The following is a 22,538-nucleotide window of genomic DNA, read 5'->3' on the forward strand; positions in this document are numbered from 1 at the left end:
ATTTGTACTTGTTTTGTAAAGAAACTATTGATGTTTCTTTTACGTTGATTGAAATTTACTTTAAAGTTAGCAGAGCAGAGAATGTGAACATAAAAAAAGAAAGCTACTACTCCACTTTTAAAATTACTTGCAGGAAACTCCAAGGTTTCAACTTGGACTCAGATTATAAAAATAAGTCACCAAAATTATGGCAACTTAGATAATACACTAGATAATACATTAAACCAATAATTGTTGAAAAGATGCATATAATAAATCAACGTATACATGTGCCATAACTTTCCTCAGTTTACCACTGAACAGTTTGCTGTGTGACAGTGTGTGGGAGTAAAAACTGACATTTGTCTGACGTATCCAGCAGACATCTGTTTTGATTCACCTCAAGTACCCACGGACCTACGCAGTGTCAAGTAGAATGATATTAGACTTCAAGTAACTTCAAGAGATTGCATAAAGCTTAAATTAGGCCTTTTAAATCAGACAATTGTTTTTATTTTTTCCCCAGTATATAGCAGCTTCTATATCCCTCTGAACACTTCTAAAATGTATCAAAGCTGGGTAGATATAATGAATAACACCATGAGGTCAAGCTATCGTACATAATGTTAAACATAAATTCATAATCGACCATACCAATGTCCAACATGAGGTCCAGCCTCCTCCTGTTCCATGATGAAATCATACATCTTTGCCTCTCTCTCTATAACAGACAATATCAGCGATCCTCAAGAGGACCTCATCTTTAATGCCCTTCCCATCATCACACAGTTTCAGCTCCAGCCAATGAAAGAACATCAGCATTTAATATGTGCCTTTTATGTATGAAGTCATCGCTCATCAGTCAGCCTGAGTGAAGTGACAGACATTAAATCAAAAAGCTAATCAAAGCGTAAAAAAAGAACTAATAAAAATTCATAAAAGGCTAATCTGCAGCCAAAGAAGGTAAAAGTGGGAAAGTAATGCTAATGTGATTGAAGCACCTTAATATATAATTTATATTTAAAGTATTGTTCATTATTCTGCCAAGCATTAGAGGAGTCAGTCAAATGCTTACATCAGACACAAGCATAAATGCATGCAACACTCTACATTGTGGACATTTATCATCAAGCAGCATCAGGTAGGATTATTGGTGTTCAAAAAAAAGAAATCTTATAACAATATGTGACATGCAAACTTTGGGACAGATGGGCACAGCATTATGAAGAAGGTTAATATCTAAAGTCACCAAGCTGCTGCAACCAAACTGAAACTTTGCTCTTGTTTATTTCTCAGTTAATATTGACCTTTTCAGAGATAAACATTTATTCACTGAACAAATCAAGAAATTTATCCAGCCCAGATATTTAGGTGAAATAAACACAATTTTAGGACCTACATTTGTGCCAACGTTTTCTTTGTTTTACATAGCAAAAAAAAAAAAAAAAAGTTTGACAAAATCATTTAATTTAACAGAAATGAGAATATTCAAATCAAACAGATAAATAATTAGGTAAAATGAGGTTAAGAGACATGGGGAAGAAATTAAAATTATTTAAGACCTTAAAATAAAACTATATCTAAACAAAATGCATTATCAACTGATCTGAATGGTGCCGGAGGTGTAGAAGTTTGAATTTCTGTTTTTGTAATGTATGTTCATTTTTGGCTGTTGTGTATTACAAGCAGGTTGAAATGACCATAGAGTATTTTTAATACCCTCTATAAGGTTAGCTCTCCAAGCTACTCCTCACAGACAAGATATATCCAATCTTCTTCTGTAATTACCTCATAAATGTTTAATTTATGAACTCAAATCAAAGCTGGACACTTTTTGTCTTGGGTAAACATCACTCTCTGCTTTGACACCAGAGTTTTGCATTTCAAACATAATATCATCCCTTCTTTAACTTTTGGTTGCTTTCTTGCAGTTTTTGTGCTGACTTTTTTCCCCCCCTCGCTTGTTTACATTTCACACATTTCAAAATGTAACTATTTGCAGCCTGAAGATTTGTAGAAGATCTTACAAATCTTCTAGATTCTGCTCTATATGAAACTTTATGTGGGATGTGAAACACTTGTTTAAAAATGCTTTCAGTTTTATCTTTTTCTAGTTAAGAATTTATTTAAATTATCTTTGGATCGTCCTTCCATCACTTCTTCTGTCTCCAAGGATTTTCTGCCATTATTAAATATCAGAATATCTCATGAGACCCTAAACTCCAACTTGCTCATTACAAACTTACATAAGATACTATATTTGTTTTATTGTTCTCTTTTTGTCTGAAGCTAAAGAAAATAAAATTTGAAGTACAGAAAATTTTTTTATCTTTTATGGGTTTATTTTTTTTTAACTTTACAAAAAGAAACCGATGCCTGCTACTACAAAATGGGCAACTCTGAAAACAGCCTGCTGGCTCACACTCATGAAACGAAACATTTTACAAAAACGACAAGAATGGAAATAAAGGCTTTGCTTGTATCTCTGCTTTTTCCACTCCAGTGATTCCATTCTGTTTACTCCAACAAAGCTCAAATTACTCATTTCCCTCTTTTTACCACATATCTTTTTGTTCAATAACTGGGCTGTCTCTGCACCGTCTGTGGGAGATTAGAAGAATTTTCAAGGAAAATGCGATTCTCTACTATATATGATATTTATTACTGCGGAGCATTTACCGGAGATGTTCTCCAAGTTCATTTTCCATCAGTTTCTTATACTTCAGTCTTAAAAAGCTCGCCAATCTATTTTTGTCATATTAGCTGTAATGTAGCATTTTGCCATTCAATTGGTTCATGGAGTCACTAGCATAAGCATGAAGCTATAGACCCGTTTACCAGAAACACAAAGATTTTAAAATATTAAGTCACTCTGTTCTTACAGTTCAAAGTTTGTCATTCTACATTTTTATATAAAAAGATAGAAAAATATTCAAACAAAGCCAAACTGAGCATAGCTTTGTCAAACTTAAGCCCACAAAAGTGCATTTTGTACATAAAATCATTACAAATGTTTTTTCTTTTCTTTTTTTATCTCACCTGTCGTGGTTAAATAATGCAGCTCATTGCACAACATGTTTGACCTGCAAGTAATTTTGAGATGACATTCTTGGCTTAAAAATTAACCATGTGAAGCGCTGGCATCATGCAGCTACAAGAACTGTTTTTTGATCTACAACATTAAGTTGATGTATTAAACAACTTGTGTTGTGCACGGATGTAAATGTAAGGAAGTGAAGGTGTTTTTGAGGAACATAAATTTGTATCTCGGAAAAGTGAGATAAAAAAAACATTCTTTAGCAGAAGAAAAGTTAAGACACTGTACTACTCAATTCTTGTAACTGCCTACTGAACTCTGACATTCATCAGAGGAAAGTTTTACTCTTCACCTTTGGCAGTGAGATGTTGGGGGGATTTCTCTTCAGGTACAACCCTTTTTTGTGTTACTGCACTAAATCCCAATGATCAAGATTTTCCATTCCTCAGCTTTCATCTGGTCTTTGTGGACTCACTGGTCAGTTTCTGGGCCATTGTCATGTTGGAGTGTCCAGATTAATAATAATTTTCTTATTGGCTCTTTGTCACATGGCATGTTGGACCTTCAGCGCTCATGTGGCATTTTAATAAAACATCCACTCTAACCTGGGTTATTTGTGGCTTCAAGTGTGGATACTTTGGTCTCAAATACATAATAAATTGATGGCTGAGCCAATGAAAGGAAAGGCAGATACACAAGAGTGTGACATAATCACACTGCTGAATCTCTGAACAAAACAAAAATCATTCCACCATTGTACCTACTCATGGTATGAGATGAAGTCAGCAGTGGGTTAAGTTCTACAAAACTGCATTTTACTGCTTTACTAAAAAGTGATGGAACAACTCCCAAATTGAACCAGACGTGTTTTGGTCTAGGTGGCCTTTAACACATCACACTGTTTAGTTTTTGTCAAAGATCTCATCACAAAATTTCACACCACCTTCACACTGACCTGACCTGTCCTGAGAGACTGTGGTCTAATCTGATGTGGCATTTAGAGTCAACAGCAATATTCAGTGAAAGAAGACTTGCTGACTTTTTGCTTCAGGTGTTTGTCAGACAGAAAACATTTGTCTTGCATTTAATGAAAATGATTGTGAGGACACAGTGGGGGCCCTGATGAACCTGGTGAGTCAAAGGTGTTCAAGAAATGTTCAGGATTTCTGAGGACACAGTGGGCCTTCGATATTTCAGAATATATGGAGATTATTCAACTCTCTGGGATCTCTTTGGTTTGTCCTCCAAGAATGCAAATTTAAATATTGCAATTTTGAGACATTTAGGAATTTGTTTTTCTAAGTCATCCAAATCAATGTTATCATATTCATCAATCCCAGACCTATTTAGTGCAAATCTGTGCCATCCAGCATGCAAAGAGAGGTGAAAAAGAATAAAAGATTGAGCAAAAGCCATGGATTTCCTCTGGAGGCACCATTTAATCACAGAATATGTCAAACGGAAAAATAGGCTGAGACACCTGAAAGGAAGAAGAAGACCAAAAGGGTGATCCATCCTTATTAGGTCGAGATCTAATATATTGAGCAGCCAGTCAGGGGCAATTGACTGGTCAGGGTGATCTGTGGTATGGTATAAAAGCAGATGGACATTTTCTATATGGGCCAAAGCTTGGAGGATTGCTGAGGCAGACCTACTGTAAATGACAAACAAAAAACCTCCTCCTCTGTTGCTTTGCATTTAAATTGAATATACTATGGTTGCAGCAGTGCATAAAAAACACAGCATAGATAAAATTTCAAATGACACCTTGCTTCCATGGTGGATGTGCTGCTGCTGCTGCTGCTGCTGCTCAGAGCATGATGCATCACATCCAGTCCTTGTCGCTACATTAACAGCTTCAATCTGTTTTAAAATTATTTTCCACCGTCATACCCCTAGGGAACAGCTTGGCATCCTGTGGCACCAGCAAGATTGAGTGAAGAAGCAAAACAAGCTTAGCACATTCTGAATTTAGGAGTAAATGTGGATTGATCTACAGCTTTGTACAACATTTGGAGGACCAAATATTAAATGTCAAGCTCAAGTTGAATGCAATGCCAGGAGACAATACATTGTCTCTCTGATGGAACAGTTAGAGCAACACAGTATAAGACGGATATACAGAAATACAAATCATGAAAATTTAAATCTATAGAAACAATAAGGCAGATTTTGTGGTGGTGATGAGGATGAATAGGATGAGAAATTAGTTAATTTGCATTGTTCCAATTAAGGCATTTGTGCTTCTGTACTAGGCTTCAACTCTGACCACAGATGATTCCCTCAGCTTTTACCTCCCTGGTGTGATACATAGAGCCAGCCATGTAAGAGATGAGGCCAAGGGTCAATGTGTGGAGAAATGGAAACGGGGCTTTATTTCCCACATAGCCATTCAGGACAACCTCTGCAGGAGAGCGGAGGAGATTACACTGGTTTATAGCAAAGGTGTGAAGAGATGATGTGCAGAAACATACTCCTGCAAATATGAGCCTACAGGGTTTTAGTGCCCTTGACTTAAAGCTTAAAATGTGGAGATCACGGATCAGCCGAGAGAGGATAGGATAGGATGAAAATATTCTGTTCACACAATTTATTTCTTACACCCTCTCTTGGAGAGATAGCACAATCAAACAGTTACATAGGGAGTTTATTTTCTCTGTTTGACCTCCAGAGCAGCTGCGGTTACTCAAATGCAATTACAATCAAGAGAATCATTTAATTACAGAGAGCAGAGTCACACCTAAACTAAAACACAAGGCGAGGCGTGACAGAAAAATCTATGCACACATTCAAAATCTGAGATTACATCAGTTCTTAACAGAACTGACACAGGAAGGAGCACACAGGCTCTGTCTGTGGCCAGCCTGCAAATCAAAACTGTATCACAGTATTTGGGTTCGGCTGCTTTTACTCTTATCCCTCCAAAATAAAATTTGGAGCGGCAAATTGTGTTCAGAAGACGCCCAATTTAATTTTGTGTCTAATTTGATCTCAGTATTACTCCTGCTGTTCTGTGAAGGCCTCCGAGGTTGGTTAGAGAATGTTAAATGCATTAACAAATAGCATCATGAAGAGCAAGGAACACAGCAGACATGTCATAGATAAAGTTGTGGAGAAGTTTAAGGCAGGGTTAGGTTTTAAATCAGTATCTCAAGCTTTGAACATAAAACAAAGTGCTGTTCAAGCCATCATCATAAAGTTTAACAAGCATAGCACAACTCCAAAACCTACAAAAACAACCACCTTGCTTCTGGCAGTGTAGGCATTCATTAGAGAAGCAGCCAAGAGGCCCACAGTAACTCTGGAGAAACTGCAGAGATCCACAGATTAGATGGCAGAATCTACACTGAACACCCTATCCCCATGGTGAAACAAGGTGTCGGAAGGATCATGCTGTGAGGATGATGTTTCATAACACAGAGGAAAGCTGGCAAAGTTGATGCAAAGATGGATAGAGGTAAATAGAAAGAAATCCAGAAAAAGTTGTGAAACTGCAAAGGATTGTGGTTGAAGTTTACCTTCCAGCAGGACACAAACATAAAGTGATAGCTACAGTGAAATGGTTTTCATCAAAGCTGAGTCAAGTGTTAAAATGGCTGGAGTTATCTGAAAAATGCATGTTCACAGCTGCTGTCCATCACAAGATGCCTTTTTATTTATCTTAATTTTTTAACAGAGAAGAATGGACAAAAAACTGTTCATATTTGCCAGGCGGGTAGAGACATAACTAGAAACAATAAAGTTGTAATTGAAACAAAATGTGGTTTTAGTGCTGACTGAGGAGGGCTTAATTTAAATAAAAAAAAAACATGCTCATTTATTTGTAAAGCTTTGAGAAACATTTAGGATTTTCCTTACACTTAAAATATGGACTACTTTGTGCTGGTTTGTCAACTGAAACCCCAGTAAATTTCATTGAAGATTGCAAATATTACTAAACATAATATATTTCAAATGGTATGAATGCCAATGTAAGGGAGCCTTAACCTGCATTTTGCAGATTCTTGTAAAATAAAGTCTTGGCCTTAAACATCATTTCCTGGCTACAGCTTCAGTCACTATGTCAAAGCAGCAGTGTGGCATAGCTTAAATGTCAAAAAGTCTCATATGAGGAAACAACAGCCTGTCATTTATATCCACCTCTTCATTCCAGATGTTTATCCAACCGTTTGACATTTTTTCACAAAGCCCCTCCTTTTCTTTTAAGGAAGATTGATCTTTTAGAAATTTTCAATCTGCAACCAATCACCGAGAACATGGAAACCATTTTCAGAGGAGTCATTTTCATCCATGGATCCAAGCAGTGCCCGAGGAAAATAAAATATGAAAGAAGAAGAAGAAAAAAATACAGGAACCAGAGTTCTTGTTGGACTGCAGCGAGAAAAGTGTTTCAATAAAACATTTGATGTTCAATATCATTTTCAACAAATATTTCTGATTGTGTTTCAGAACTTTATTAAAACTACCAAGAATGTGCAGCATCTATGCATGACTAAATTAATATAAACTGGTGAAACCCGCTTAATATTTACAATAACTAACAGCTCGTGGTGCAAAAAGGATGTTCTCATGGAAATACGATCGACAGTAGGGTACACTGAGCACACACAGACCTGAAAATGATTGCATGAGAACGAGAACAGTACTGAGCAGTGGACTAAGAATGAAAGTGCAAACTGCAATAATAAACTAAGAAGCAATCCAGTTTTATTTACATTTTTCAATTAAATTAAGGCCATATTTCAGTCCTCTGTCCTTCTTTTATACAAGTAATTACAACAGGAGCTTGTGATCTAGCTGATTGGTGTTGGTTGTGATTGGTATAATCATAGCTTTCAACAAAAATATTCATGCAACTCATCTCAGTCTAGCAAAAAAGGAACTACATCTCGTATTACATGTAGAGCTGCAAAAGATATAAACCACCCCAATTATTTTTTTTAATTTCCTTTCTAGGAGCTACTCTTCATTTTAGAATGTATTGCATTCCTAATCAGGAAATGTTCAGACTTTGAGGAGTTTCAGACTTTAGCAGTTTTTGTATACCCCCCAATGCATTGACCACTGAACAGTAGATTGAGCCAAAAGTGAAACCCAACTAATTAACTCTTTTTAGAGGGCCGAGTCCAAAGAAAACCTGATGTATTTAAAACTGCTTTCGTTTTAATATAACCCTTTCTTTGTTCTCTGCTGGCAGAGTAGTGTAACTTCTCCCATTTAGGCTACAGATCTAAACTAACCAGTAGGAGCTATGCTTTAAATTATTTTGAGCAGCTCAAAGTGAAAGAGATGAAAAAGAAAACAACCAGGAAATCGAAGAAAATTACTGGCTAGCTCAGTGATGTGACATGGTTGAAGTTTTCTTAAATGCAACTTTAAACTAACTGGCATGAACAGAGCAGATACTTGGTGTACTGATTAATGAATTAATTAATAAAAGGTGCAATATGTATTGATTCAAGTATTTTTTTTAAAGTAAAGGTATGTAAACAAGGTTGATTAAAGGTTAAAACCTCAAATTTTATCCTGAAATCAGTCAAGAGTGATTTCTTTGAACACCAGAGCTCACATCTCAACAGATGAACACCCGACTAAAAATAACCCCGCCATTCCTTTCACTCAAAGAGACTCTCGTTTACAAACATTAGAGCAAATGGGAAAACTGATTATGTGCCCCGGCCAGGGATGAATCAAATGGGCAGTGAAAAAAAAAGATAAGAGAGAGACAACCCCACAGGCTGGGGATGAATGCAAATCCAGGCAAAAGTGCAGAAATGCCACCAAGGGTATCTGAAGGATCGCTGGAAGCTGCGGCGGCGACATGGAGCCAATTGATACAAGTGCAAACAAACACGACTCCTGTGGCTGAGTACCTGTGCAGCCACAGCCCCCTCATTCATTTCAATAAGATCAGCTTGACAGCACAGTGGGCTCGGAGCACAACCATGAGAAAAACAAAAAACAAAACAAAAAAATAAGATATGAGAAAAACCCAGCCAAATCAAAACAAGATGGCAGATTTGGAGAACGAAGAGAAGGGCATTCATTTCAGCAACTGCTGTTAATGTATGAGATTGTACTGTACACAAATTTCCTGAGAGGAGTCCCTGGACGTGTAAAACTGTAATCACCTTTTTCAATTTTGATGGTGACACTCAAGTGACAAGCTAATCATTAGCTAATTGCTTCTGGTAATTAATAAGGTTTATAATTAGAGGGCTGCTGAAGGACGCAAACTTCTCCAATAGAAGAGTTTGACTGCGGCGGAGAAAATAGTGTTAGATGGACAATTAAATAGATGATTTCTTTTCTTTTAGCACAAGAACAAATGTATTTAAGCCAGCATGACAACCAGTGGTTCAGACAAAGCAACCACCGTGTGGAAGTTTGGTTTCTAAGCAAAATCAGCTGCAAGTTTCAATAAAATCTGCGATGCAGCCGAGTGGAGGAGAGCTAAAGAATCTGTGCAGCTCTGGTTTGGAAGCAGAAACCAGAAACCAGGGAGGCTGAAACAGAGACAGCGAACGAACCTGTGAAGAGGCCGATACAGTTACACATATCACAGTCGACATTCTGCGGCCGACAAAGGCAGTCAAGCTGGAAAAGGGAGTCATGGTGAAAGGTTAAGGGGAGAAGCTAAAACAATTCTGTTTCCAGTTGACACCGATACTGTCCTTTTTTCCATTTTGCAAGAGACTCAACAGCTGTACTTTGATGTCGCAGATTGGCACCTGAAATCTTTATTTTCTCTGCAGCTCCTCCAGAGTTGACTTCTCTGATTAATGCTATCCTTGCCTTCAATAGCTAGATTAAATGAACAGCTTTTCTGACTACGTTTAAGATCATGCTATGTTCTTTCCATTTCTAATCTACCAAGAAGTTATCTGGTAGATGTTCAAAGTTTGGAATATTGTTCTTCTTTGTTCTTTTGTCTCTATTTACTAATTAGGTGACTTCTGAATGGGACTGGTTGCACTAGATTTTTATTCAAGGATAATAATCCAGAGGGAAAAGGTGGGGGGAAAAAAATAATAATAATAAATTCAAGCCTAACTTTCCATGTGTGTTCTAATTGATTCACATAAAAAACAAACACTCTAAATGTTGTGGTTGTACCATGACAGAATGCAAAAATGCTACTTTTGCAAGGCACTATATTTGATTTATTTGGGGATAGTTTCAGAGTCACGGGTTTACTTAAAACATATTGCATTCCAAGTTAGCTGAATGTGCGCCAGCAGGAGCACAAACATTTAACTTCTGATCTTAATATACTTAGATTGGGGTATATTAAAGGAAGTGAGGAAGATCTGATCTTGGTACACTGAACTAGAAAGGAAATGTTACGCAACACAGATTACCATCTGCTGCAGTTTTGCTTATCCAAGCAAGAGAAGAGAAAAGTTCAGGTATCACACAGAGATGCACTGGTTTATTACACGGCATTAAAAGCGATTTTTACTTTAAAATCATTTTAATCAAAGGTCTTAAGGTTCCATGAAATAATTTATGTATATGGATTTTGAAGAACGGCTCAAATTAAATCGCTGAGTACAATGTCTTATTGCTGACTGAATGAATCAATATTCACAGACTCTGTACTAAAAGAACAATCTACCTATAAACCACTGGCCATAAATGCTGTGTGCGGCATAAAACCGCACTGCTTATAGCGTCCAGAAAGAAGGTATTGTTTGGCAGACTTGATTGCCAACCTTAGCTGCCTCCAGGTATCAAATATTCAGTGTTTGGCTGGGGATAGTGGGCTTTGAACGTGCTGTCCTCATGGGACAGGTGGAACATGAACTGCTAATAGCTATCAGGAAACCAAAGAGAGGGAAACAAAGACGGGCTCTAGCGTCATTGTGCAGAAGTTTGCACACACAGACGCTCACAAGTGCTGGCTGAGGAGTAAGTGAATGCTTTTTTTATATAGCGGTATACTGGATGAGTAACTTAACATGTCATGGCACTAAAAACACAAGACTACTTTCTCACAGGAGACTGAAATATTTTACAATTTCTTAATATGACAAAGTTCAGTTTCTAAGATTTACCAAACAATATTGAAAACATAGTTGGCCTTTCGACAACATTTTTCAAAGACTTTGAACACAAACCGTCAAGAATATAAGAAAACTTCCTGCTGTGAATTGTTAATGAGGATAACCCCACATTTAAGAATCTGATAAAAGTTAAAGTGGAAAGCCATTTTTCTTTGGCAAGTTGCTTCTTGGTGTACCTGAATTAAAACATTTAAAAACTTATATTTGCAATTGAACAAGAAACAGAATTGGAAACCCAATTTTAGAGGTGAAAATTAAAGCTTGAGGTTTCTCTAGCTACCTTTGGCAGCCATTTGGAGATGCCTTAGTGCCTGCTCATACAATGCACCGCCTAGTCACAGCCTTGGAGCTTCAGTTCCCAGCTGAGCTCCTGTCCAGCAAAGTGGACTGCTCCAGGGTCTCCTTCCCTCTGGAGTGTGCTCAGAAAACCTCCAAAGGAAATTGCCCTGGAGGAATCTTGAGCACCTGCCCAAACAATCTTGGAAGACTCCTTTTAATGTGAAGGAGCATAGGCCCTCCTTCTAAGGACATTTTTATCTGAGCTCATAAGCCAAGTGATTATACCAGTGCTTACAGAAGCACGGTATCATTTGCACCAATGTTTTTACGTTTCAAATTCAGCCTATATACCTCAAGGTGATGAAGTTGGACAGCACTGTTGCATTGAAGCAAAGTGGTCACAAATTGAACTCTTGGCCAATCCATAAGTTCTGCATGAAATTTGTATGTTCTCCCTGCACATAGATGGGATCTCTCTAGGTACTCTGGACACATGGTTACTGAGAAATATTTGTGCAACTGACCATTTTCTGAAGCATTATCAAGACACTAATTTATACGTTGCTGATGTACAACCTCTTTTCTCTTAGGAAATTATTTATGCAGATACTTCAAGCTCTGTCTTTGCACATAAGGAACATCAAGCAGCTGAGCTGTCAATTAACTCACGGACAAATGGATTTTAGAAAAATAACAAGAAGCAGTATGTGGAAACGAAATCCAATTGAGCTGACTTGGCAATAAAGCATCTTGAGAAAAAGCAGTGTGAAAAAGTTGCTTAGGATTTACTGCGGGCCATTGCACCCAATATGCAGGCATTTGAATGCTAAACATTGTAATAGTCCAACATTGTTTAATTATGAAGAACACAGCCAACAAATGATTCAGCTGCAGTGAACACCAAACAAAGACAAGTTGAACGAAACAGGATCAATGCAGGCTTTAAAGGCTTAGCAAAGCTTAGTTACTGCAGCAACAACAAACCTTCACTAGTTTTTATTTTAAAACGAGTAATAGGATACATTTAGGAGAGCAAGTCCTGTTATCTAAAATATTTTGCCAGTACATGTGTGTACGCTGGTCCTGATGAGAGGAGAAGAATGATGCATTGCAGATGTTTAGGCATTTGACAGCTAGGCTCCTGGGGGAGGAAGCAAAGTGTAAAGAGGTGGTGAAAGACTTAAAGAAAAGAATCCTATTAACCCAGAGTAAATGCCGTACTTAGTAGTGAAAAAATGTTTAAAAGAATCGCATTGAACAACCAAAAGGTATTGATTGAATCACAAACTGATGCTGAAAAGGGTCTTAAGATAGCCAAGCTTTAGGAGATCAACATGATCTTGATGGATGCCCGCAGCTCTAACTGCTCATATATCACAGTGGCCATGCTGCAGACGTTGGAAATGATGAAGATTTGTCTTGGTGTGTGCAGCCAATCACTTTCTGCTTTTCAAAAGGGCTGAAAATGTGCTGACACTGCTGTTTGGATTTATAACCTGGAAACATGCGCATCTGTAATTTGCTTCCCCACTCCTCAACATTCAAAAACTTCAAGGTCCGCCTGTGCTGCAGCACTGGGATGAATACCAATGATTTCCTAATGTAGTCTTTATTAATCGGCTTTTCTGTAAATCTGTTTTCATCATTAAGTGATTTCCTGTGCTCAGTGAAGATATCTGGCGAATTCTTCCTATTGATTTTATACCAGGATGACGACTGTGCACACAAGAATAACAACAAGGAGCAAACATTTAACACACATGTTGTTCATATGTGTTTAAGTACAAGGAGGAGACATGGTGGCACAAATGTGATAGACAAACTAAATCTGGTCATGAATGTGTGTCTACTGGCTTTGAACACTAATTGATCAATGAAAGTAATAGGGATGTTCTAGGACAGTGAACACTGTAATTAATCCCCCCGTCCAGTCTGATAACCGACTTCATCTGTTATTCTTGTCCATTGGTCACCCAGATACAACCATTCCTGCTTCACTCTCATCAAACTCCATTTATATTAATCTGCAACTTAGAATGGGTAAAAAAAAAGATGTTTTATAGTTAAATGAAACTACCCTATTGAAGACCATAAACTAAATGAGAGGTGCTGGGTTTGAACATTTCCCCACAGAAATCTTATTCTAAAACATCTTTACATACATCAGAATCATATTGGACTCTATACTGTATACTTGAATTTGACTACAGTATAGTATTAAAATAAGATTAATTATATTTTTTGGTTGCCCTAAAAACCAAATGGCAACCGTTGGTTAGCCCAGTAAATAGGGCCCTTTATTTACTGTAAATAAGGGGCTCTAGTATTTTTTGAGTCAGAAGTGGCTAAATGACGCCACATTAGTCCTGAATGTTCCCAAAAAACCCTCTAGGCATGAGGCATCCAGTCTACTGTACCACCACAACTTAAATTAAATATTTATATTATGTTTGGATATTAATTGGAACCAGTTATCTTGTAAAGTCCATTGAAATAAAATTAGTTTTAATTTGGTGCTATATAAACTGAATCTAAGTAAGAGAGATCCAACATTTATTAAAAATGTTTAGTCAAAATGTAGATATGCAGCAAAACATAGATCAGAATCTTTGAATTATGGGCACAGGGATGGTACACGGGTAAACCCATATACAAATGTATTAGCCTGTGAAGGACTTCTCACGGGTTCGAGTCCTGACCCATTGACCTTTGCTGCATGTCTTCCCCCTCTCTCTCATAACCTGTTTTTCTGTCTGATCACATTGAAAAAAACGTTAAAATAAAGAATTTTTGATTAGTAGAGGTTTTGTTTTCTTCACATAGAAAACCTAGGATGGATGTAAATTCATAATCAAGTCAATAAGCAGATTCTGCAGCGGGAACTCATATCAGTGTTTGCTTTCTTTTTCAGCAACCAGGGGTGCGTTCATGTTAAGCACATAACTCTCGTATCTCTCCCCTCCTACAGATGGGTTGTGAAAATCTCATTCTCACTCCTGCCCGATTCATGAGAAATATTTAAAAGTGTCTCAGTTATTTTTATTAAATCTGAATGTCCCACTTCTACTTGGTTAGCCACAAGCAACTGAGCAGCACAAGCACGTATGAATTCAGGTTTTTGCTTCAAAGTTACAATATAGAAGAGAAATCCATTTTATGTCAAATCCAGCTTTAATCTACATCAAATCATTTTAAATAAGATTCTGCAGTCCTTTAAAGTTTGGTACTTTGGGAAACAATCAACTGACGGATATTTGATTGTTTTAGAGAAATACAATCCCCCAGAAGAAAGTATATTTTTCTGACTCATGCCTTGAACAGCGTTAGTCCCAGGGGAAATGTTGTCCAGTCTCATGTATTACAGGATCAATAATTAATATCTAATGAAATTTCCAAGAGAGCACAGAAGAAGGACAAACTAATTTCACATTTCACAACAGGAGGTTTGAAATGATCCATATAAATTAGTGCAGAACACAACAATTATTTTATCTGTTGCGACTTTCAATATGACTCAAAATGACCTGCTGATATCCATGAAAACAAGTTATGAGGAATATGTAGTGAACAATTTATTTTGAGCTTTGCTACATTAATATGATCAGAGACCTTGTATTCATTTTGTCAGACTGTCCACTTGTGGGAACTTATTTTATCCTCTGCTATTCCTCCCCATCTCTGAGGTCAAAGAGACTTAAGAAAATAGGCCACAGTTGAGTTCAAAAAACCTGACTCACTTTAGATTAGTTCTGCAATCAAACCAATGTTGATGGAGGAGGCAGCCTTAGATAAAAATCTTTTAAATCTCTGCATCTAAAATAATCAAAGCCACATCTTAATTTGGTTCAATTTATTTAGAGCTAAAACTACAACAAATGTACTCTCCAACATCTTTACAGACAGGTACAATTCATATACATGATGCAATTGAGAAGAGATGCAACAAGACATTTACCAGATTGTGTTAAAACACCCTTCAGTGTAGAAGATGTTGCTGTGTGATAAGTTAATCTATTTGCAGTATCAGGAAAACATTTTAAAATGACAAGAAGTACAAAAACAGTTATACAATGTTTAAAATAAATCTATTTTACACAGAAGCATGTTGGGGCGTTTCACTGAAACTGACACAAAAGAGAGTTACTGGATTCTGGTCATTTTGTTCCAGACTTTTTGGAAAGAGAAAAAGCTGTGTGTCACAAAATATTGATATGCAATCTTTAGACAAGTTCTGAAGATAGCGATGTGAACATTTTAGAGCAAAGTGGTTCTGCTTTAAAATATGTTATGTTACATAGGCAGCCTGAAAATTAAGGGAAGGACCTACATTCTCTACATGGACTATAAATACAGACTAATCTCGTAATGCTAACCATGTTAAATGTGCAAATATAAAGCCCTAACCCTAAACACACTTTAAAAAGTGTCAATTGAAAACGATAGTCTTTTTTAAAATAGAAACGCAATGTTTCACAGTGATATGGAGGGACAAGGCTACACCAGAATGACTAGAAATAAATATTTTGAAAATACGAGTTGGATAAAAGTGACAGGTCAAAGTAAATAACATTCCAGAGGATGGAAATTTGGCCATAAAACTCTGATCACATCTTTGTAATACTGTCCAAAGTCAACTTGAATAAAAAAAATACATTTAAATGGCAAGAGAAAGGCCACATATGTAGCCTCTCACAAGTACAAAATTCCACAATAAGAAGCAGCCAAAAAATCACTTTCTGCATGTCCAGTATAAGCATAAATGGTTGCTGCAAACTTAATGTATAATGTTCAATAACTAATAAGAACTGTAGCTCAGTAGATGTTAACCCTTATTCTTTATTGAAACCAATCTACCTATAATCCTCCATAATCCAAGGTTTATTTTTAAAGCTGTTGATTCACTACATGCCTTATTAGAAAACTCCCAATGTCTCTTATAGTTTGCTGCATCAGACCAACACACATTTTATGATTGGGAACTTTCTCCTCAGAGATGGGCTTAAAATGATTGTTTATATCAGTTTCCTATTTCATACCAGATATATTCAATTGTGTCTTAACCCAGAGCAGATTAATAAATTGTCCAAATTGATCCGCTGCTGCTCTCTGATAAAGAGCGGGCTGATAATCAGTGATAATCACCTTTACCTTAATTCCAGTGAAACGGAGACAATGATTACAGCCCAGCTGAAACACACTCCAACATTAGCCAAGAATTTGTATCCTCCTCTACATCCACTTAGTGTTTATTACTTTGGAGTAATTTTTTATTCCAACTCTGGATTCATACGTAACATCCCTCGCACTGTTTTTTTCCAAGTAAAGAAAACATTACAAAACTGGAACCTCTTCTGCTGTCCGCTTAACTAAAGAAAACTTGCTTATGTTGGGTTCATTTCCTACACAAAGAAGAAGTAAAAAGGATCAAGTCTTTAAGGTTGTAGAATAACTTGTCTCCAGATGAATGTGGCTTTGTTACATAATTATTTAAACTTTTTATAGCCTGAAGAAATAATTGGGTAAAGATATCTGATTTTACAAAAGTGATATATTCCTTGGATAATTTAAATATAAAACAAACTGGCTTTCTTGAGTTTTGTGTTTCATATCTAATACATTATGCTTCCGTAAGGTTTGTAATTAATATAACCAATAATCTGCCATTTCTTATGAATGCCTTTTGCATTGTATGAGAAGTGTGTAAAATATGCTTAGCAATGTATGTAATGAATCTGAACGTTTAATTAAAAGAATAACAAACTTTGAGAGGTGGAACTATATTTATACAGGTAAAAATATGTTGACTCGTCTATTTTGCCAGAATTTTTCTCTGTATTAATCATCTTATGCATGTTCTTATCCAGGTGACAGTTTTAGATTGTGGTGTTTGGTGTTGATTTTGCATTTTACATTAGCATTAGTACTTATGTTATATTCATCTTCTCATGCAGGGTGTCAACTATACTGTCACAGTTGTGGGGCTCAAACTATTCAACACAACACTGCTCTGCACTGGTGCAGTAATTGATTCTGACTCCTATTTTCTAATGTTAATTGTCTAACTTGATCAAGTTTTAATAATTAAGGAGAAAACAACTTTTTATTCTTATTACCTTTTTCTCATTTTGTACTGAACTTTTAACATGATACAATGCATTAACAATTTACAAAAAAGTGAAAACTTTTACGTCTGCGGATATCTTGAAATGCCAATATCCTGATTACTGTAAATGAGATGTGCAGTATGTTTCATGTTTCATCTAGATCTAGAAGTCTTCCACAATACATCCTGAGTCATAAATCCAACTCTGGACATCCTCAAAGTTCACAAGCAGGCTTTGCAGGCACTCACATTTTAAATCTCGTTCAAGACTGATGAACTTGGACAAAACCTCAGCAGATCTAATTAAAAAATGGCAACACAAAGTCTTACCGGTGTTGAGCGTGCCTGTGATAAGTCTGAACAGGTACTGTGCGAATTTGAAGATCTCACGCTTGCACCGTTTCCTGCAGCTCATCTTTGCTCCTAGAGGAAGGGGGATGTTTGAAGGGGCCAGCACAAAACCAGAACTCAGCCGTCAAGTTAAAAGGAGAGAATTATCCAGGAAAGACTAGTTGCCACAAAAGGGCAAGTGTCCACTTCTATCCTCCAGACTTCTGGCTGTGTCAGTGTGGCCCCTGAGTCCGCCTGCAGCTGGAGAGATGCTCATCAGTGAGTGGAGGGCAGCGGGTGGTGGGGGCTAGGGTGTAAAGGTGTCCGAGTTCAGCTCCACGGTATGCCTGGCTGATCAACACCGTGAAGCAGTGTGGTCTTTTGTCAGGTCATTAATGTTTGCTTTTCCAGCTCTCTACCCGTCAGAAGATAAAAAGAAGATTCTCTGTTTTCTTTTCCTCCAAAACTCTCACCTCCTCTTCACACTTTTCCCCTGCTCAAACAAGAAACTATCCTGTTGGCTTTACAACACAGTGGGTCTCTCCCTTGCCGTCTCTCACATACAAATACACACACCCACACTTGATCTCGTAGTGAGCCTGCTGCTCGCTCTACTCAACACCATCTGTGGATGTTTTACCCTCGCTGACGGTTGCCATGGAGGTGTGGCCTGATTGGCTCAAGCTGAAGAGGAGGAGGAGGAGAAGGGAGAGATAGAAGGTACGCCAGGAGACGGAGAGAAATAAAGGAGAATTAAGGGGAAAGTGTCCACTTCAATGAATCAGCACTGACAGTACATTATAGCCCTGTTGTGTGATGTGTAACTGGACATTTTTTTCAATGGGTGACAGTAATGGACAATTGTACCGGCGCAGCAGGGACGACAGTGACACTCAAACGATGAGAAACTGTGTCCATAAATTTAAAAGCCAGGAGAACGAAGCAACGAGGTTTTAGAGCCCCTGCCTTCCAACATCAAGGTCAGCAAATAATGACTGACAGGCCACGCCTAACATCTGTGATGGCGCTAGGAAGAGCCAAGAGCATCATCATCACCACTAATTAGTCTACACTGTACCTCAGTTGTGCTCATCCATCAATGCCAACCTCTCCCAGCTGAAATGATGGTCATTAAGTGAAGTCCTTAAGTGTTGGGTGAAGTGAAACTATTGCAGAAACAAAGCGTGAAACATCATCTCGGTATCACCTGACCACACTGAAGACTCCCATGGTTCTTACAACTGAAAAAGTCAGGTAAATATAAAAAAACCTACAAAATGGAAAAATATTTATTTTTCCTGATTTTTTTATTTTCTGAAAAGTTAAATCCAATCATTCAATCATCAGTCCTTCCATCCAAGCTTTTGTCCAGAATCCATCCAATCGTCAATGCGTGGTTTCCCCATTATTCATCCACCCATTTGTCAGAAATTAATTCCATTATTCACTTATTTACCATCTATAATAATTGGTTTATTTACACTAAGAATAAGCTGAGGAAGGAGTGAACACTGATAATTTAAGTCCAAAAATGGATGGAATTTTGACATGTAAAATATGAAGGATCTCTTTACTTAGCTGTGAAATTTATTGAGCCCAAACATCTGGTAAAATGGGTCTAAGACTCAATGGGTCACCAGACAGAGGCATTGTTCTATTTTAGTGTAGAGACTCTGCAGATTCTGACCTTGGAGTTTTTCCAAGGTTTGTAACTGCACACATTTTACAGACCCAAAACGAGCAGCAAGGGATTTTCTCCATAGGCAGGAGTAAAAAAAAAAAAAAAAGTGAATGCGTGCTTGGAGAAAAATACAGATTTCAAGAACTTGAAATAATGTATGAAACTTTTTTGCTGGGCCAGAGTGCCACAGGAAAGTAGTACAGCGTCTCCACTGGGTGAATAATTTACGAGGTACCTGTGGCGAGATGAAGAGTTTTTGTGGTTGAACTTATTTTAATTGACATAAGGAAATGGCACTGATATGAAAAAAGATACATAATATATAGATATATTTTTTCTAAAAGGGCCTCATATTTCATTTGATTTTGTTTTGAAAGTCAATGAATTTTTAACTCCAAGTCCTCAATGCCATATTTCTGAAATCTAGTAAGAGGAGCTCCATCCTTTTTCCAGAAGATTCATTTCATAATCCAGAGAGTTTAGACAGTGATAATTAACAAGTGAAACTTTAAATTAGTATCTATAATCCAACAATGAACCAAATATTATAGAACTTTTTCATTAGTCTGAACATAAAGTAATGTTAAGGTTTGAGAAGTTACGCAGCTTTTATATTACTATGCCACCTCAGAAAGTAAATTAAACTTAAGTCAGCTTCCGGCTTAAAATGTACCATTGTTTAAGAAAGTTCAGGAATCCAAGTTTGCCGTCTTTTAATCAAAGTTGTTGCAATTCATTTTTCTTAGTAAGATTTAAGACAGTCAAGAGTTTTTCTTCCTGCCAGCCATTTATAGAATATGGATCTCTATATCAATGTGTTTGTGATTTGTTTTATCTTCTTTTTATGTTTTCAATTGTTTGCTTCTTTATATGGCCATTTAGTGCCAATTCCAACCCCTTACATGCTTACTGGTCTCCCTGTAAGTGTTTTATTGCAGAATTACACCATTTCTACCCAAGTATAAGGTGTTGTTTCGTCATGACCCTGATTAAGTCGGTGAACAAAAATGTATTCATCTCCTAAAGTTTGTTTCCCAGTATTTCATGTTTTCCAGTTTCACTTTGTAAGAAGTTAAATTAGAGAAAAAACAGAACATTCTGCTCAGTAACCTGCATTACTTCAGAAGGAGCTAAACAATTAATAAAATTACAATATTTTTCTCAATTTCATTATCCCAAATACTGCAATTGAATAGGACTGATTAAAATCCATATTTTCAACCATTTAAAAAGTTCAGCTTCCATGCAGTAAAACTTTGCTTCCGATAACTTATATTGCTTCTTGGATCAATTTTTACTGTCCTTTATACCCACAACTGCTGTAGATCACAGTGACTCAAAGCCTATGGAGAGTGGTGAGGACTGAAAAGAGAGCCTACTGAGAAAAAGGTGGGTTAATTGTAATTAATATCATGCTGCAAAATCCAGCAACAATATTTAAATGCCCCACTTTCCTAACATAGTGCAGCTCTACTGCAAAAGTGTAATTATCATCATCATACATTTATTCTGGTATTCTGTGTCAAAACTAAATGCTAAATACTAAACTAAATTTTAAGTCATTCATTGCAAGACATCAGCTTGCATCTGATTTCAGCCCACCCACCTATTAGCCCCAGGGAAAATAAAAACCTAATTTTAATATCTGAGCAAGTCCATCACCTGTCACACAGTCCCATAGACTCCATTTCTATCCGGGTTCCCATTAAACACACACATCCCCGGAGTCTCTAATGTCCACAGAGACGCTCTGCAGCAGCGACACTGAAGCATTTTCAGGTCAAACAATGAGAATAAAAAACACCAAATGTGTTCATGACAAATTGAGTTCAGTGAGGTTTGTCGCCTCACTATTTCTGAGCTGAACAGATGGCCTGGGGCGCTGCAGTGGCAAACACACACTCTGACCAAAACACAGCGTTCAGGTACACTATGTTGCTGGCAAACACTCTACTTAAACTAAAAAGTGTGTTATTTTCCAAGTCTAAAGGTAACTAGGAGATCACTCTCAAGGCCTTCCCAGCCTCCTTATTGGGTGGGAAGTGTTAAGTGTGGAACAAATCACAGCATTCCAAGCCCAAATATAGTCATAAAGAAAAACTCAGTGGGGATCCTCTTTGGATTAATAAGTAGGGTCGGAATAAAAAGTGATTTCAAAGTTATGAAGCTGATAGACTTAAGTAGGTTCTAAAGGCAAAAACTGTAATTGTTTCATTTAGGTAAATAAGGAGCTTATGTTTAAAAATATTTTCTTACAGGAACTGGATCTGAGAAAAATCAAGTCAGGCAGACCATCTGGATGATCCCAACTCTAAATCACAATGGACACACATTGCTAATTTAATGGGTGAGAAATCTTCCTATTGATTCATGGGTAGTCCACAAACATTAACATTACAGTCGATTAAAATCTGGGACTGGTTAAGGTTTGTTTCAAGGCTTTTTCAATTTCAAACCTCGTATAAAAAAGGTTCCATCTCTGTGCATAAGACCCTGCTTTAATAAAATCTGTGATCCTGAGGACATTCAAAGTGCTTTTATTTTTTTTTATCTCTGAGGTATGATCACATATGCTGTGAGGCATTTAGATAAATGGACAGAAACCAAAGCCAGACCATAGCCTCCTCATGTTAAGGGAATTGATGTTCCTATGACACCATATGAAGTAGTGTGTATAAATAAAACTCTGCAGCTCACAGGCTACAGTGTGCTTTGCAATTTGATCAAAAGAATCTGAATTGTTTTTCAGTGAAATTGAAAACTTAACTGCCCTCTAAACCATATCAGTATTAAAAAATGGCCTCATTTTCAGTTTTGCTGCATACGCAGCCTTCGGGGTTTTGCTCAAACATATCATCTTCAGTTTAAGATAACCACTTTAATTTCAGCTGTATAGACAGATACAGCTAGTGAACTGTATCTGATTGCTGACATAACAGAACATAAAATCAGAAAAATGCCTTTAAGCGGTGTTTAACAACTCTCCTGATGGAATAAAGAGGAATGATGTTTCTTTTCCTGCAGAAAATTACCTAATGTAAAAGTTGTTTTGCATATCTAACA

General features: G+C 37.1%; 1 protein-coding gene across 5 annotated transcripts in view; it reads right to left on the reverse strand.

The window, feature by feature from the left end:
* Nucleotides 1-22,538, reverse strand: part of kcnip4 (potassium voltage-gated channel interacting protein 4) — a 163,570-nt gene that overhangs the window by 105,183 nt on the left and 35,849 nt on the right. The window contains exon 1 of one of the 5 annotated variants that reach the window (XM_023347146.1): nt 17,795-18,404. The exons of the other annotated variants lie outside the window; for them this stretch is intronic. Coding sequence (XP_023202914.1) covers nt 17,795-17,879 — 85 coding nt within the window. The 5' untranslated portion in view covers nt 17,880-18,404. Of the gene's footprint in view, nt 1-17,794; nt 18,405-22,538 lie in introns of those variants that run through there. 5 annotated transcript variants of the gene reach the window in all.

The sequence above is a fragment of the Xiphophorus maculatus genome, chromosome 14 (assembly GCF_002775205.1).
Source record: "Xiphophorus maculatus strain JP 163 A chromosome 14, X_maculatus-5.0-male, whole genome shotgun sequence".
NCBI classification, from domain to species: domain Eukaryota; kingdom Metazoa; phylum Chordata; class Actinopteri; order Cyprinodontiformes; family Poeciliidae; genus Xiphophorus; species Xiphophorus maculatus.